This window comes from Notolabrus celidotus, chromosome 15 (genome assembly GCF_009762535.1).
Source record: "Notolabrus celidotus isolate fNotCel1 chromosome 15, fNotCel1.pri, whole genome shotgun sequence".
Classification (NCBI taxonomy): Eukaryota; Metazoa; Chordata; class Actinopteri; order Labriformes; family Labridae; genus Notolabrus; species Notolabrus celidotus.
In genome coordinates, this window is record NC_048286.1 from 39,227 (window position 1) to 58,313 (window position 19,087).

The 19,087-nt window shown below is 41.6% G+C and overlaps 1 protein-coding gene across 1 annotated transcript in view; it reads left to right on the top strand.

Annotated features, from left to right (window-relative positions):
- si:ch211-153l6.6 overlaps positions 1 to 19,087 on the top strand; it is a 39,308-nt gene that overhangs the window by 9,029 nt on the left and 11,192 nt on the right. Inside the window, exon 2 of the mRNA XM_034702292.1 lies at positions 714 to 1,673. Within this exon, the coding sequence (XP_034558183.1) occupies positions 714 to 1,673 (960 nt within the window). The remainder of the gene's footprint in view (positions 1 to 713; positions 1,674 to 19,087) is intronic.

Below are 19,087 nucleotides of genomic sequence, written 5' to 3' on the forward strand. Positions count from 1 at the left end.
CCGTAACCTGCTTATTTAGCATGCTAACCAAAGCTAACATTTCAGCCACATTGTTTTGATGCTAACTGAAGCTAACGTTTTAGCCTCATTGTTACCATATGATGCTAACAGAAGCTAAAGATTTCCCCTTACCTTACAGTCTGTAGTGTCAACAAGCAGAAGCTAAATGTGTCTGAACTCTTTTCTGTGGATTGATTTGACATGACGTGTGATCAGTTTGTCTCTGGTGTTGCTCATGTTAGTGAAAGTTAATAACCGTCGTCAAGGGGTTTTGACCAATCAGAATCAAGCATCTTACACAGCTGGAAGATCAGTAAGAGTGGCGGGTAACAAGAGTTTTTAACTGCTCTACGCAGAAAACATATGACAAAGCAGTTAGAGGTTATATTTTGTGAAACTGCAACAGTGACATCGATCCCATCAATGATTGTATCTTCTCCCATCCAATCAGATCTGAGGATTCTCTGGAGAAGCTCATCCACACAGACAGACGTCATGTCAGCTTGTCTAACATCAGGATTAATTTGATGCTGCTGGCTTCAGTTTTAAAATAGAACATGTTTCAATGTTGTCTTTGCTCTGTTTTCAGTTGTAGACTTTAGAGGATCGACCATCAGACTCTGCTGTGATGAACATTTCTCACAGCTCTGTGGAATCAGCATGTTGCAGACAATGTTTAGGCTGTAATAACCGATCAATGTTTGTGTCCACAGAGAGCCACGGCCGGTTTGAGGAGAACACCTGAGCTCACTGACGGCAGCCCAGACAGCGGTAGCTCTGGTAGCAACAGCAACCCCGGCGACCACTCTCTCATCGGAGAACAGCCAACTGATTCAGTTACCATGGAGATTAGCTCATCACCCCCACTCACAGACCTGGAAAGCTTTCACAGCCAGGAAGTAGAGGAACTTCATTTCCCAGAGGGCCACGGGGGGCAGCAACCAATCAGGGACGAGCAGCTGGGAGAACAGGCTGCAGAGGGAGGAGAAAGAAAAGAAGGAGACGAGTGTGACTACCTGGTGTTTGACTTAGGAGAGCAGAGAGGAGAGGAGGACAGACAGGGAGAAAGAGAGGGAGAGAAGAAAGACAGAGGAGAAGAGGGAAGAGGAGAGGCGGAGGGGGAAGATGAGAGTAAAGGAGAAGACTTAGGGGGAGAAGATGACGGAGGAGAAAAAGTAGAAGGAAGTGGAGAACCAGAGGAGAAAGGAGGAGAAGGAGAGACAAAAGAAGTGAATGGGCTGATGGGAGGGACAGACAGAGAGATAAAGGAGGATGAGCTCCTCTTCCTCTCTGACGCTCCACCTTGTCCTTCGCTGTCAGAGCAGCAGGAGGCCTGGGGTCACGACAACTTCAGTGACTGTCTGCAGGCCGAGCTTGCCATCGTGTACTCAGACAGCGACACAGGGGACGACCAATGGGCTGGTCCCACGTCCTGTGATGTCACCAACCAGGAAGAAGCAGGAGATAGAGAGAACAGGGAGCAGGAGAAAGGGGGCGAGGAAGAGGCGAGGAGAAGGGATGTAGAAACTGGGGCTAAAGAGCAGGAGAAGGAGCGGGAGGAAAGGAAGGGAGTCAGGGATGATGAGGAGGAGTCGATGAAGACAAGGAGAGATCTGTTCCTGCGTTCTCCTTCCTGCAGCTCAACAGCGAGCTCCTCAGACCCCGACAGGAGGGTAAGAAGCTCCATTAACACACACTCTGGTTTCCTGTTCAATCAATCAATCAATCAATCAATCAATCAATCAATCAATCAATCAATCAATCAATCAATCAATCAATCTTTATTTGTGTAGCGCCAAATTACAACAAACGTTGATCCAAACAGCTGATCGGCGTGTATGCATGCTCATGCAGCGGAAGAACACCGGTCTGCGAGGTGCGTCCGAAAATAGTACCAAAAGAAAGGGGTTTTTTGACGGCAAACTGAAGAGCTCCAATTTTTTTTGCTGGTTCATGCATTTGCACCGTTATGAGTGCCTGGACAATATTTTCTGGCAAAATTACGCGAAATAGGAGGCCCCGCAGAGAGTTGTAGCATAACTTACCGGCCGGTCCTCTGGGAATTTTCTCATTAAAGGGGAAGAGCTCACCGGCACGCATTGTGGCTAGCAGGAGCACTAATGTACTGTAACTCATACGACCCCACTTCAAAAAAACTGCTCACATCTCACAGCCTCCCTGATGTCACGGCTCGCTTTAAGCTGCTGACCTGTGAGTTAACTTGAGTGTCATTGTACTTCAAATTCTTACCACAAGAGGCCAAAGTGAACTCAGCTGTCCCCTGAGAGTGTTTCTGCAGACAGTTCCCTCACATCCAGGTGGATCCTGGGTCATTTATTCCTGCTGTATAATGTATTTAATACTTTAAATACAAGTTCATCATTTGGGAACCTGAGTGCTGGAAAAACAACCTCCTTTTTTTACCTGAATGAATATCAGTTGTTGCATTTTTAAAGAGTGATTACTTACAACTGCCACCTACACTCTTATCATGTTATCTAGTATCATGTTTCTTTTTTTTTTTTATTTACGTTTTATTGATTTTGTACATAAACAACAATGAACATGAAGACCTATAGACAAGTACAAAGACTTCGGGGGGAAAGTAAAGACTTACATAAAGAGACTGGTAGACACCACCAGAAAAAAAACAAATATGAAAATAAACAGATGAGTGTCAATCACAGTCCAAGCAGACATCACCTAAAATCCGGTCTGATAGTAGAGACATATGAGATCCATTTTTGCCAATTTACAATAAATACCTCCTTTTGTGTTCTTAAATTAAAAGTAATTCTTTCCATCACAAAGATACTGTACACAATATCAATCCATTCATCCACATTGGGGGCCTCCCTCTTCAACCATTTCTTTGTTATAGATTTCTTACAGGCCACTAGTAATATTCTCAGCAAGTATTTATCTCTGTTCCTCCAATCTAGTTCCTTTAGATCAACCAGATACAACAGATTGAAACAAAGTTATTCTTGTTGAAAAGACAGTCTCTAGGATCTGATGTATGCGCAACCAAAATGGGTTCACAACGGGGCAACTCCAAAATATATGATAGTGGTTCGCCTCTTTACTGCCGCAGCATCTCCAACACTCTGTCTGGCTGGAATATGATTTCTTCTGATATGGAGTACAGAAATAGCAGATGACATTTTTCCACGTAAATTCTCTCCAAAGTGGGGAATTTGTTGTTTTCCATTGTTGTTTAAAAATGTCACTCCAGTTCTCCTGTGTGATTACTATGTTGCCTTCTGTCTCCCACCTTGATCTTGCATTAGACGTGTTATCTTTGTTAAGAGATTGAAGCCCCATATACAATTTTGAGATTCCCTTCCTATAAGGTTCATCTTGGTAAGCTTTTACAAATATCTGTAGAATCTCTTTTCCAGGATCATAGTTTTTTATGATTTTTTTCTCAATATAGTCTCTTATTTGTAAGTATCTGAAGTGGTCCTGGTTCCGTAGTCCAAATTTATCTTTGAGATCCTGGAAACTCCTAACTGAACCTTTACTTAGAAGAGAATAGTATGTTGTGAGTCCTAAGGAGGTCCATTCCTTGAATCTATGGTCATGTTGATTAGGTATAAATTGGGGGTCATAAGCAAACGATTTAAAGATTTCAAATGTCTTCTTTAAATTGGACTGTTTTAATACCTCACCCAAAAGTTGTGAAGAGTTAGTGACCCATGGATTATCTTGATCTATAAGGTGTTTGTGAAGTAATGGATCTCCAATCATCGCAGTGATCGGTAATCCTTTTCCCAGTGTTAGTTCGATTTCTTTCCATCTAGATTTGTAACTCGGCGTACACCAACCTATCAACGGTCTAAGTTGGGCTGCCCTGTAGTAGTCTTTTAGAATTGGAAGAGCTAGTCCACCTTTTTCTTTTGACAGCTGAAGTGTCTTATATCGAATCCTGGGTTTTTTCCCAGCCCATATGTATCTTGAAATTAATCTATCCCATTGTTGGAATTGATTTTCTGGTGTTTCCAGCGGTAAAGACTGAAAAAGGTACAAAACTCTTGGTAGGATGTTCATCTTGATGGATTCAATGCGTGAGCTGAGGCTTAGATAGGGTATAAGGCTCCATCTATGAATATCTTCCTTAATTTCCTTATTCAGAGGTTCATAATTGATTTCTGCTATTCTTGACAGATCTTTAGGGATATGAATTCCTAGATATTTTATAGATTTTTCATCCCAGTTCAGATTATATTTCTGACGGAGGTCGGTAGGAGGATTGTAATCAAAACTAAGAATTTGTGTTTTTTTAACATTTAATTTATACCCTGAGAAAGAGCCAAATTCATTCAAACATGTCATTAATGCTGGCAAGGATTGTGTTGGACTACTTAAATATATTAACACGTCATCTGCAAATAACGCTTATTTCTGGTCTTCTACCATTTTTATCCCCTTAATTGTTTCGTTTTGTCGTTTTGTCGTATTCCTTGAGCCAGAGGTTCGATAAAAATAGCAAAGAGAAGAGGACTAAGCGGGCATCCTTGTCTGGTTGATCGTTCAAGTATAAATGGTTCTGAAAGTTCTCCATTAATCTTCAGTCGTGCTAATGGGCTTTTGTATAATGCTTCTATAGTTCGAATTATTGTCTCATCAAAGCCAAATTTTTCCATTACTTTGAATAGGTATCTCACAGAATCCAAGGCTTTTTCGGCATCCAAGCTCACTATCATAGCCTGGAGATTGTTTCGGGTGATGTGTCTTATAACCTGTAGTGTACGCCTAATATTGTCTTGGGTTTGTCTATTTTGGATAAACCCTGTTTGATCTAAGTGTATGATCTGTGGTAGAATCTTGTCTAATCTTTTAGCCAGGATAGAAGTGAACAATTTGTAATCCAAGTTTAGCACACTAATTGGCCTATAATTGGTGCATTCTGATTTGTCCTTTCCTGGTTTTGGAATAACAGATATAGTTGCTTCCCTCCAGGAAATTGGAGTCTCTTTTGTCTGCAAAACCCAGTTAAATGTCTTCACTAAAATAGGTGTCAAAACATCCTTTAGGGTCCTGTACCACTGTGCTGTGTATCCGTCAGGGCCTGGGGATTTATTTGTTTTCAGTCTTGCTATGGCGGCTTTGACTTCTTCTGTTGTTATTGCTGACTTTAGTGTATTATTTTGAGTTTCAGAGAGGACGGGCAGATTCACTAATTTCAAAAAATCGTCCATTTCGTCGTCGTTATCCACCTGTGGTTGAGTATATAGTTTTTCATAAAACTTTTTAAAACAACTTTTAATATCGTCAATATCATAAAGTGTTTGTTTAGTTACAGGGTCCTTTATGGAATAGATTGTACTTTCTGCTTGTTGTTTACTGCCTCCTTCATAGTATTTTTGTTTGGTGTACATTAAGTTTTTCTGGATTTCCTGTGTATATATTTCATCTATTTCATTTTTTTTCAATTTTATCTCTATTTTTATATTTGAGTTTAATGAATTTTTGTGCTGTTCTTCTAGTCTTTTTAGTTCGATTTGGAGATTATCCAGTTTTTCCTTCCTGCGTCTCTTAAGCGAAGATGTCATAGCGATTAATTTGCCTCTCATCACGACCTTGCATGCGTCCCAGAGCACAGTCGGTGACACCTCTCCATTGTCATTGAATTTTAAGTATTCCTCGATTTCGTTTGTTAAGTGTTCAGCCGCTTCTTTGTTTAGGATACTGGAATTTAGTTTCCAGAAGGTTTCTTTGAATCTAGTTCCTATTTTTACTGACATATAGACTGGGCAGTGGTCTGATACATCCATACATCCTATGTGACAGTTTTCAACCCAGTGTTTGTCCTTCTTAAACATAAGAAAATAGTCAATTCTTGAGTATGTCGAGTGTGGCGAGGAGAAGTGAGTATAGTCCTTGATTGTCTGGTTGTTTTCTCTCCATATATCAACTATATCTAGTTCTGCCATTAAGGTGCGTGTTTTTTTAGCAGTATTCTTGAATTGGTGAATCCTTGTGTTTCACGAATCCATGTTTGGGTTTAAGGTTAGATTGAAATCCCCTCCACAAATCGTTATTCCCTCCGATTCCATTATTATTTTGTCAAATATTTGTCGGTAGAAATCCCACCTTGACCCTGGTGGTGCATATACATTATACAGAGTTATCAAAACACCATCAATCTTCCCCTTGATCAGAATAAATGTACCTTCTTTGTTTTTTATTTGTGTTAGATGCTCATAAACAACATTTCCAGAGATCAAAATGGCCACCCCTCTATTGTGTTTTGATCCATTCGAGGATGAGAATACGTGTTTGAAACCTTTCCTCATAAGTTTACTGCTTTCTGTTTCTGTGAGGTGTGTCTCTTGTAGGAAAGCGATATCTATTTTCTCTCTCTGTAGTTTAGTTAAAATTTTATTCCTCTTAGTCGGTTTAAGAATCCCATTAACATTCAGAGTAATTACTTTCACCATTTATCTGATGGAGTAAAGTAACTTAAAACCTCCCTGTGCATTGTACTTCCTACGGTTAACATTACCAATGTATCTAGGTCTTCAGAACAAGAACAAAACAAACGGGACAATATTTCAACAGAAATACGAACAAGAACAGTCTCTTCCGTGAAAAGGGAAAGTGTTATTCCCTTTGGGTCCCTGTTGGTGGGTGGAGGGATATTCCTTCCCCAAGGGATGGGGCCCCCCCTAGGGGTAGAGTGGTCACTCCCATTCCTCCTAGACATGTCCAACAAAAGTCAAAATATAGTCCAGCCAGTCGGATGCTGTTAGATCTCAATCTTTACCTTATTCTGTATGTTAGGTAGCAGCCACGCAGGACTGTAAGGCTAAATATGGTTATGTTTCAGAAAGGTTCTGATCTCATAAGATTCAAAACTGGGTATGTCTCTTTCCTGATCAAAGTTTTTGTGTCTTTCATAGTGTGTCTGTATACCTTCAGATTCAGTCCTGCATGGTCACTTATCTGACTCTTCAGCGCTGTGTTTCCCTCCTGAACTCCCGCAGCCTCTCCCTCACGCGCGTCGCCGTTAGGTCTCCATCCTCTCTAGAAGCCTCGTGTTGCCATGGAAACGCCTCCCGTATGCGTTCCTCTATGTTCGTGGCCGACGTGGTCCTCGGAGTTTCCACTTCCATCCCGTGTGTTCTCAGGGCGAGTGCAGCCTCCCGGGCGCTCTCGTAGGTCCGGGTCCCGTTCTCCCAGTGGATGCGGATTTTTGCGAGGGGAGTCTGAAAACGTATTCCTTTTTCTTTCAGAGCCTTCTTTATTTCTTTGTAGGCCCGGCGCTTAGTCACCACATCGTTTGAGTAATCATGGTCAAAAAAGATCTGTTTTTCACCCACATACACCTTCTTTTTCCATGCAGACTTTAGCACCATCTCTTTGGTTTCAAATCGTTGAAAGTTCACGATAACAGATCTAGGTTGTGAGTTCGGGTCGGGTTTCGGCACCGGTGCTCTCTGTGCTCTCTGGATCTCCAGGCTGACTCCGTCCGGCAGGGTGAGCTCGGTGGTTAGCAGGTTGTTAACAAAGACCGCCATTGAAGTGCCTTCTGTATTTTCTGGTATTCCGTAGAGCCGCATGTTGTTTCTCCTGGATCTATTCTCTAAGTCGTTCAGTTTTTCTTGCATCTTACTGTTTTGGTTTAGAAGTAGTAGTAGGGCGTCTTTAGCTACCGGGCCGCTAGCTTCCAGTTCTGATATGCGTGTTTCGGCTTCGCTAATTGCCTCACCTTGAGCTTGTAGAGCAGTGGCTGTTTCCGCTAGCTCCTGGCAAATGTCTTGTTTGAATGTTGTTAATTCGTCTCTTACATCTTTTCTAAGGTTCGTTTGGAAATCGTTAAAAGTCTCTTGCATCTCACGTTTGAATTCCCGCAGGTCCTTAGCGACAGATGTTATTTCCCGAAGTATATCACTAGCTAGGGTTTTCTCCGTTAGCATCGGCTTGTCGCCATTTTGCTCCGCCTCGGAGCCCTCTGAGTCGGCTTGTATCGCTGTTTTCGTTGGATTCCCCACTTTCTGGCCGCCTTTTTCTCCTCTGTTTGTCCTTGCTCCTTTCATCGTGGTTAAACACAGCCTCTGAAGTATTAATATTGCGAATAATGTTTAGTTTTGCACCCGACTGGTGTGGAGCTATTCGCAACTGCTGCATTCCGCTCTGCTGCCTCACCGGAAGTCCTAGTATCATGTTTCTATTTGTCTCTCATATGTATATTCTTCTTAAATTAGGGCTGTCGACCTTAACGAGTTCATGCATGCAATTAACCTAGAGACCAGTGGTGGCTGGTGGAGTTTTCTCCGGGGGGGGGCTAGAACTCCAAAATAGCAAGCAAGCATGTACTGAGGTATCACACCACAGAACCTGACACAGTCTATTATTTTAGATAGGATGTGCATGTTTCTGTCAACCTCCTCATTGTGCTTACGGATCCCTATCCTGTAGCCTTCATCAAGGTGACATGAAATGTATCTTTTTCCAAACGGGGCTAATCATAGTGCATTTTTCATGTGGAAACCGTCTCCATCGTCTCCAACTCCCGCGGCTCGACCGGGCTCGACCTGTTGATCTGCCGCACTTTATGACAGACGGCTGTGACGTCGGCCCCGTCCAGCTGCATTAAGCTCTCGCCGCAGGGAGGGTGCGCACCCATGGTCCTATCTCTTGTATTGAAGAGGAGCTACTGCGCCCAGGGCGAAAACACGTCACCAATCAGACAACACAGATGAAGGAAACAACTTTACTCATCATTAACTATATAATATTTATCTTGCTCATCTAAAAATGTATATAGATATAGTTTAGAATATTATTTTATTATTGTCTGGTCATCTTAATCCACCATGAGCAGAGCACTTTGCAGCATTTAGCAAGTTACAGTGACAAGGACAAACTTCCTTTCACAGGCAGAAACCTCCAGGGACCAGACTCATGTTAAGGTGCTTTTCGACCGCAAGGACTTTATCCTGGGACCAGGGGAACCAGGGTCTTAATTTAGTTCTGGGGGTAGTAAATCTGCCCCTGAAAAGCACCAGCTTGGTGGGTTGTACTTTTCCAAGGTCTAGGAAAAGGGGCAGGACTTGTAAAGTAGTGCATGCTGAAAATAACTAACATTTCTCCACATTTAGCTCCAAAATGTCTTAAAAATGTAGAGTGAATTTCTAAGTCAACTTTTCATCACAGTTAGAGCAACATTTGGGATCTTTTTCACATTCTTTTTGTTGTGGCAAATATATCTAGGATAAAGTCACTGTTAAATCTAAATGCTAAATGTAAATTAAATTGTTTAATATTGAATCTAAATATTACATTTTGAATGTAAATGGTAAATATATATACAAATTATAAATGTTAAATCTAAATGTTACATTTCAAATCAAAATTTTAAATGTTAAATATAAATGTTAAATGTTGCTCTGCGATCCTAGATATTTAGCTAATATACAAATTCACATTACCAACCAGAGGAAGTACCAAAATAAAAGCTTGATAAAGTGATACAGATGTAGTCTGTCAGTACCACAGACTGGGTCAAGTACAGACTCTAAGAGTTGTGTACTCTTAATGAACTCCAAAACTGCCTTTCCAATATTTTCTGATAAATCAGTGCTCATTTTTGGGAGCTGTCCCTCTAACAACCCGTAGGAGTCAGTACTGACAGACTATGGTTGGGATATCTGTATCGTTTTATGGAGCTTTTATTTTGGTATTTCTGCTAGTCGACAGTGTGATTTGTATAGTAGCTAAATACTTAGGATCGCAGAGCAACATTTAACATTTGTATTTAACATATAAAATTTAGATTTGAAATGTAACATTTAGATTTAACATTTAACATTTAGATTTAACATTTAAGATTTAGATTTAACAATGATTTTATCTTAAATGTATTTGTCATGGCAAAAAATAAATGCGAAAAAGATCACAAATATTGCTCAGCAGAGGCTGTACTTCCTTAGACTGCTGAGGAGGAACAATGTGGAGAGCAAGCTGCTGGTGGCATTTCACAGGGCAACCATAAAAAGTGTCACAATGTACTGTATCACAGTGTGGTATGCAGGCTGCACCGCTGCGGACAAGAAGGTTCTGCAAAGAGTCATTAGGTCCGCAGAAAAGATCACTGGATGCCCCCTAACCCCTTTGGGCAAACTTGCCACTGCACGCTACACCAACAGAGCAAAAAAGATCATAGCAGACCCCTCCCACCCTGGTCACCCCTTCTTTGAACTGTTACCATGTGGCAGACGCCTCAGAACTGCCAAATCCCGTACCACTAGACACAGAGACCGTTTCTTTCCAACAGCCATCAGCACACTCAACAAACAAAAAACAAACCAGGTCTATCGCTGCTAGTACACACTACGCACTTTGCTGCACATAGACACTTTATATTCTAGACTTATTAATTACACTGCTGCACTTTACTTCTTAAAATGGTTTATGGAATGTCTTGTCGGTGTTGAATGATTGAATGTGTGTATTGTTTTTGTCCTTGAGTGAGTGAGTGCACCATCGGATTCGAGAGTAAACATTAATTTTGTCATAGCTACAATGACAATAAAGGCTTCTGATTCTGGTTCTGATGACATTTTGGAGATGAATATGGAGAAATGTTGCTGTTATTTTCAGTGTGCACAACTTCATAAACGGCGCCCTATAGCAGGGCCTGCTGAATATATAAGATAAGATAAGATAAGATACTCCTTTATTCATCCCACAATGGGGAAATTCATGGAGTTACAGCAGCAAACAAGAAGGTGTACAGTACAAGAATTTATATTTATTTATTTATATATAGAAAAGAAATGTTCATCAGAGACGACAGATTGGCCATAATTCTCCTGTCAGCCACCACCTCCACAGGGTCCAGGACTGAGCTGGCCTTCTTCACCAGTTAGCTCAGTCTTGCTCTCCTGTATCCTGTCCGCCCACAGCAGGTGAAATCCTTCCAATGTGGCGTTCATGTCTGGTGTTAGCTCTGTTAGCATGATGCTACTCTGCCAGTATTCTCTCTGGTGCTGGGTTAGCTTGTCCACCTTATCGTAGATAGATCTTACATTCCCCATAACGGTGGGTGGAAGGACAGGTCCATGTCGTCTTTTTTCACCTCAGTACCAGCACGTCGTCCTTGCCTCCTTCTCCTCAGCTCACAGGGAACATCGGGCCTAGCATCGTTTAGCATCGACATGCTACAGGCTGCTAACAGCTGATCTTGTATGTAAACAATGTTACCATAGTTACACGCAGGATTTCCAGACACACAAAGGAACAAAAATAGTTTAAACACCACTGCAAACGTAGCCAGCTTGGTGTCCATGGCCAACAAATGAGTCATTAAAAGTCATGACAGGTTCCAAATACAAAGATAATTAAATAGAGAAAGAGACGAAAAAAGAACAAGAGAGAACACAGAGAGCTGCTGCAACAAGCAGCCACTCGAGCGGCACTAAGCATCTATCTGATTGGTAGATTAACCGCAGTGTTTTTATTTCGCCTGCCGTCCACAATAACATCACACACATCTGTGATCATTTCATTTCTCTTTCCTTCATTTGTTTTTATTCGTTCTATCTTTTTTTGTTTGTCCTTTTCAGTTGTTATATTTACAATTCCAGTTCTCTATACTCATCTGTTTATTATTCTGTCCTTTTTGCTAAAAATCAATAAATATAATGTCCAAAACAACAACAACAACAACAACAACAACTGTGATTCACTTGCTTGAATAGCTGTGTAAAACAGTAGTCTTCTCTGAGCCCACCATAAATCAACACTGTCAGCTCCTGGTGTTATGGTTTTAAAAGTGACCCTGTAAACTGGAGACCTTCAGCTGAACGTGTCAGTGTTTGTGGAGTTTACACAGCTGTTGAAACACAGAGGGAGTTCCTGGGAATGCAAACTAGTTTAGTTTTTTATTAAGATTTCAAAATATCCTCATCAGATATTTAATGATGGTCTAAAGACGTTTATGAGGGATGCATCCGGCAGAGAGTCTCCAGTTAACAGGGTCGCTGTTTAAACCAAAACACCGGCCGATCTCTGCCACGGCTTTTTGAGTTCAAAAGGATTTTAAAGAGGTGTTGAAACGTCTTTGCTACTCGCGCTTGTCTCCTCTCACGTGTTGATTCAGTGAATCCATCTGTGATGAAATATAGCACCATCTAAAACAGTGCCAACTGAGACTCTTCATGCTAACAGGCTAACTGTCATGTAGCTTAAGTCGAGCTTATGGCTTGACTGAATGTGATTTTAAAGCTGTGTTGAAACACTTAGCTAATCAGTCTCATTTCAAGTGTTGATTCAGTAAATTTGTCTGCAATGCAATGAAGCACAATCTTAATCAGAAAAAGTGGACTCTCCTTCAGGCTAAGGTCAATGGTTAGTGACTTTATTGGTAACCCACTGGGATGCAGACTCAGATCAGAGAGGTGAGTATGGGGCTCGGGTTTCTGAGCTGCTGTAGAAAGCAGAGTGGTTTATTGTAGACAGCAGTGACAATAAGATTCTTTATTATCATTTTACAAAATATACAACACAATTAATGTGTATTTAAGACCAGGCTCAAATCATGAGTTTAAATATAGCTAATGAATAAATACACATTCACACACCTACAGGAGCCACCATTTAACCATACACACATTGCCAACGTATACAGTTAAAAAGGTTAACAAAATAAAGAGAGTCCATATTGCTCATGGTTATATCACATAGTTATTGTACGTTGTTGCTTTATTATGTTTAGGGAAGGTGTTTTCAGTTCAGAGTTAGGGCTGTCAAAATTGCTCCAAAATGACATTCAAATATTCACTCTCAAAACAATCCCATAAGTTTGAACCATTCGAATATCTATATTTGCGCATTATGTCAATAACAGGTGGACAAACTTATACAAGGAGATTGTATAGGTATTTTTTTCTATCAGATTAAACATGCCTAAAACATACCTACACATTACAAAACAAGTAAATGACTTAATGGTCCCCCCCCCCCGTCTCTCTGTGTGTAATGTGCTGCGTGAGTGCTGAACAAGACTTGTGCGAGCAATTAAAGGTCCCGACACTTGTCCCTAATATAGGCAGGCTTCATTCAGTGATGGAAGCAAATATTCTTAACATTAATTGAAGTTAAAGTTAAAACGAAAAAGAAGTCCACTTACATTCTTGGCGCTTCAATAAAAAAAAGAGAGGAAAAACTGCATTTTATCCCAGTGTCACTGATTGTCGGGCTCTTTTAGTCCACTGTCAATGTAGGGTCTTGGGCCAAAAACACAAGACAGTCCACATGTGAAGACGCAAGTGCCGATCTCTTTTTATTCACTATAAGACGCGTTCAGAGCGCACTGAGGATCCGGGGACGGAAAGATTTCTCTCTGCCGTCTGCTTCACGCTGTGCATGTGTGACTCCTGTGACCTGTCCCTGACCTGTCATGCAGTGCGCCCACTCGCAAAGCAGCCGCCGATGTGTTTTTTTCCACAGTCGAATATTAATTTTCACAATCGAATCTCCGTTTTTATTTTAATATTCGAATATATATTCGAATTTAGAATATTTGTTAACAGCCCAATTCAGAGTTCAGTATGGTGATGGCTTTTGGATATACACAGGTTCCACAGGTTTCCACAGGTTTCCACAGGTTCACCTTCCTGAGCGTTCTCAGAGAGTACAGCCGTTCTGTGCTGACCATGAGAGGTCCTCTGAAATGTGTGTCCAGGAATTTGAAGCTGGACACCCTCTCCACTCTCTCCCTGTTGATGTGTAGTGGTGTGTGGACATCCTGCTTCCTCCTCAAATAGATTATGATTTCTTTCGTTTTTTATATATAGAGTCAGATTATTTTTTGTGCACCACTCGTTCAGGCTCTGTACTGTAACTTTAAACTTGACCATGGTGTTGGTGTTGGTGTTGTGAGGGGAAAACAGTCATGAGTGTACAGGGAGTAGAGAAAAGGTCTCATCACGTAGCCTTGTGGGGCTCCTCCTGTCCTAAGTGACTGAGTGGAGGAGCAATGTGGACCCACTGCCACCAAAGCGCTGTTGCTGGTGAGGCTGCTGGTGTTAATCTGCTAAGTGATGTGACGTATCCTCTGCTATGTCCTGGGCGGTCAGAGTTGCAGAAGTGGTCCCCATTTCTCCGTTTGTAGACTGCTGTTGCCTCCCCTACGCCTTTTCCACCGAGGCAGTTTCAGGGCTAGTTCGGAGCCGGTGCCCTATTGAGAACCGGTTCTTCATGTTTCGACTGCGTGTGAACCAGCTCCCAGCCCAGAAAACTGGCTCCAGAGCGGCTCCAACTCTTTGCTGGACCAGAACCGCGAACCGCTTACGTCAGGGGCTAGGGGCGGGGTTACCGTGGCCAAAAAAACACAAACCAAACAATGCGGTGCTAGGCGACAGACCATCATGCCTGTGCAGTCTCCACTAATTTGTCGGTCGGTTTTACGGTTTCTAAAATCAACTGGGCTGTATACCAGAATATAAGTAGGTGTTAAAACCTAGCCTGTGGAGGGCAGCATTACACTCACCAGTGTACAGCCTGCCGGAACCTCATTCAAAGCAGAAGACTGTCATGCCGACTCACCGGGGCCTATAACTTCATAGCGATCCTGGAGTCGATGGTCAATGAGGCGCTCAAGATCCAGAGCTCTACCGATAATGGTAAGTTGTGCTGTTGTTTGTCTTGTTTACAGATATGATATGTGCTACTCACTGTATATGGTCAATGTTATGTTAAACCCTGTAGTTATGTTTGGAGAAAGTTAGCTCACTAACAGCTCATAAGCTAACTTGCTAGCATGGTGCTATCAATAACAATAGCTGGCGCTAGCATGCTACGTTTTGCTACTGGCTTACTCACTACTCAACATATGGCTTCTAGGCCAGCATTGTATAAAGTGTAATAGAAGAGTTTTGTTCATTGTGTTCTCATTTTGTTGTTTACAGAGTTGTCTGCAATCGAGCATGCTGAGGTTGACGTGACGCTGCTTTGACCTGCAGCTATCCCTCACCATCGGGCGGATGAGCGAGAGGCGAGACAGATGCAGCAGGGGGGGGGAATGATGCAGCAGAGTGAGGAGATGCATGCTTCACTGCTGGAGGCTGAGTCTCAGACCTTCCTTGGGCTAATGAGTCGAATGGTTGCAGTGATGGAAGCCCAGGGAAGACCAACGTGATTTATGTATATATATTTTTTCACTTTTTCAATAAAAATCAAAAAAGAGATCTGTCTGAAGTGTTCTTTTTTTAATCAATAGAGACATGGGTAATAGGTTTGCCAGGCTGTGCAGTTTTGAGAAAAAAAAGTGTTATTCTTCCCTTCTGTTGGAGTATGTCAACATTACACTTTTAATAGGACAGTTAATAATAGAATTAGACTATACCGGTCATTGTTTGTGGTTGATTCGTATAGAAATGAGAATAAATATAATGAATGAAAGATGAATTGTTCAGTGGTTTAAAATATTACTAAGCAGCCCAACATTATTATCACAGTTAACATCAATGCAGTATAAAGCTTGTACATGTGTATAGAAGGTTTTTTGAAGAAATGAAACAAGAGGACTGTGTGATTCATTGCATTTTTAATCCAAACAGGAACATTTACAAAACAGAAACATTGACAAACTTGCTTCAAGGAATCGTGGATGTGCCTAGACAACAGACGACCTCCACCAGGGAAGAAAACTCAAAACCTAGCAGCTCAAAGCAGAGTCGTTAGTCTGACACTGAGTCGACTCTGTGTTAACTATTAAATTAATACAATTCATTAAATATACTTTCAGGATGTGGGTAAAGGAAGAGCACAGAGACAACTTCTGCCGAGAACACGTTTAATGTCCACCGAGACCGTAGGACAACTGAACACTGAATAACCGTGATGCATTCACTGCACTGTGGGAATCAACATCACTCTGCTCGTAACCCTTAGTAATCGTAAAGAGGAGAGCACAACTCAAACTTTACAAAAATCTCAGACTCAGTCTTACCCCACCTTAATCCACCATGAGCATTGCACCTTGCAGTATTTAACTAGTTACAGAAGAGAGGAAAAACTTCAGGCAGAAACCTCGAGCAGGACCAGACTCATGTTAAACAGACTTCTGCCTCGACCCAGAGGGAGGGAGCGGTGATAGGCAAGGCAAGGCAAGGCAGCTTTATTTGTATAGCGCATTTCATACACGAGGGCAACTCAATGTGCTTTACATTAATAGTGATGAGATGAGTAGTAGTGGCTGTTGCCGCTGGAGTCCAGCACGTCTGTATCAGCTGGAGTCTGGAACGTCCACAGCAGGAGGACGTCTATGGCAGCTCAGAGGAACCTACGAGACACTCATCACATCGGGCCTGTATCCCTGTTAACAGTCTATTATTAACGGCTGTCTCTCTGCATGTCTCTCTGGATCACTCACTGTAATGATTTCTAAGAAGAGACAGGTGTACACTTTGTCCTTCAAACAAGATGGCAAAGAAAACAATTCATACTGAACCTCTCACCAGTTACAAAGTGCCTTACATAAATAATCAGTGTAAAGACAAAGTAGACACAGAAAGAAAGTCAGATCAAATGATAAACATCAAGTTAAATATTTAACTTGAGTTAGGACAGAGGTTAACTTTGGAATAAACCCACACAGAACTTATTTTTAAAATAATCCACGTTTCAGACACAACAGGCTATTACAAAGTGAAGGAGTCACTATCTGCCCTCTACCTTTACGGTCCAACCAGTCCGAGTGAAACCCTCATACGCCTGAGTACACCATCTGACATCTTATCTTCTGATGCTGTGGTGAAGTAGGGTAAAATTATTCTGTGGATTCTGCCTGTAACAGAGCGCGGGCTTTGTTGAAAATATGCACAGAAAAGATCAACCTGGACAGGAAGTCAGACACGAGGATCGCATGCAACATCTGGCAATTTTAAAATAAAACATCATACACGGACTCCTGACCGTTTAAAGATTGTATAGATCAGAAATACTCATCGATTATGGATGTAAGCTACAAACAGCCACATATCAGTGATCCATGTCAACTACAACAGGACTTTAAGATGATCACTGTGTCAGAAGGTAACAGGATTTTAAGATGATCACTGTGTCAGAAGGTAACAGGACTTTAAGATGATCACTGTGTCAGAAGGTAACAGGACTTTAAGATGATCACTGTGTCAGAAGGTAACAGGACTTTAAGATGATCACTGTGTCAGAAGGTAACAGGACTTTAAGATGATCACTGTGTCAGAAGGTAACAGGACTTTAAGATGATCACTGTGTCAGAAGGTAACAGGACTTTAAGATGATCACTGTGTCAGAAGGTAACAGGACTTTAAGATGATCACTGTGTCAGAAGGTAACAGGACTTTAAGATGATCACTGTGTCAGAAGGTAACAGGACTTTAAGATGATCACTGTGTCAGAAGGTAACAGGACTTTAAGATGATCACTGTGTCAGAAGGTAACAGGACTTTAAGATGATCACTGAGTCAGAAGGTAACAGGACTTTAAGATGATCACTGTGTCAGAAGGTAACAGGACTATAAGATGATCACTGTGTCAGAAGGTAACAGGACTTTAAGATGATCACTGTGTCAGAAGGTAACAGGACTTTAAGATGATCACTGTGTCAGAAGGTAACAGGACTTTAAGATGATCACTGTGTCAGAAGGTAACAGGACTTTAAGATGATCACTGTGTCAGAAGGTAACAGGACTTTAAGATGATCACTGAGTCAGAAGGTAACAGGACTTTAAGATGATCACTGTGTCAGAAGGTAACAGGACTTTAAGATGATCACTGTGTCAGAAGGTAACAGGACTTTAAGATGATCACTGTGTCAGAAGGTAACAGGACTTTAAGATGATCACTGTGTCAGAAGGTAACAGGACAAAAAATAGAGCAGAATTATCAATATTAAATTGCAAAAACAAAACTTTATAGTTCTGCAGCATACTCAGTGATGATTAAAGCACAAAAGTAATAGAATACTGTCCAAATGAGCAGAAATGTATCCACAGAAAGGCTCTGTAACCTTTGGTTTGTATGTGGTTCTCTCTATGCTGGACCCAGCTGATCCTGGCTGCTCTGAGCTGGGGCTACGCTCCACGTCCTGTGGAGCAGAGGGTGCAAGCCCTCAGACGGAGCAAAGCCGTGTTGCAGCCGTAATGTGGTGCACACGCATCCTGCAGACTTTCGGGGTTAGATCGCTAGGCCACCACTGCCCCAGTTGCAGGCAGTCACAAGCGATCTCTCCCAACTCCGCATAATGGCTCTTCTTTGCCAGAAGCACGCCACCTTGGCTGATGAATAGGGCCTGTCGCACGTTACTGCCACCTTCTGCTCTGGAGAGGTATTGCAGACACAGACCGTATAGAGTATTACAGACCATTAGGTTGTGTTGACATAAGGCAATCTGGTAGTTATAAGGATTTTGCATGTCATGGTAAAACTACACGATTTAAACATGTTTAACCACTAAACATGAATTAATATAATAGAAGCTGTAGATGTTATACTTATGTCAATAAAACAGACACCCTTGTTGCTTTTTTTGAGAGCAGCTCCAGGGGAGTTAGTCTATCAAATCTACAGAAGAGATATAGAGTGACATGAAAGGGAGGCGTCATGATCTATGTGATAGGTAGCATCTAGTGTGATGGTCAAAGTGTGACTTAGAATGTGTTGCTATGATCATCACTTTATGCCCACAGTTGTCCTTTGCCTTATTGTAATTTACCAACCACCCTCCTCAAAGGATGAACTTCATGAGAAAATTCAAACATGCTTACAGAATGGCATTTCAAAAAAGAAGTGATAATGAATTATCTGAATGTTAACTGGGAAAACAGATCAATTAGAAAGAACCTCTAAAAAGTTCCTGATGGTTTTTGATCTTAGCTGATAAAAGGTCCAACAAGAATAACCCAATCCACCAGAACTCAGATGGACATGGTGTTCTGTGGCAGACCTGAGATAAATACTGAATCTCTCTGGTGTCTGATAGTGGACTCTGTGATGTGACTGTTAACTCCAATAAACACGACGTTTATTTCTTGTTACCGGACCATTTATTACCGCTCAGGTAAAAACACACATCGTAACACATCGGCTGTCT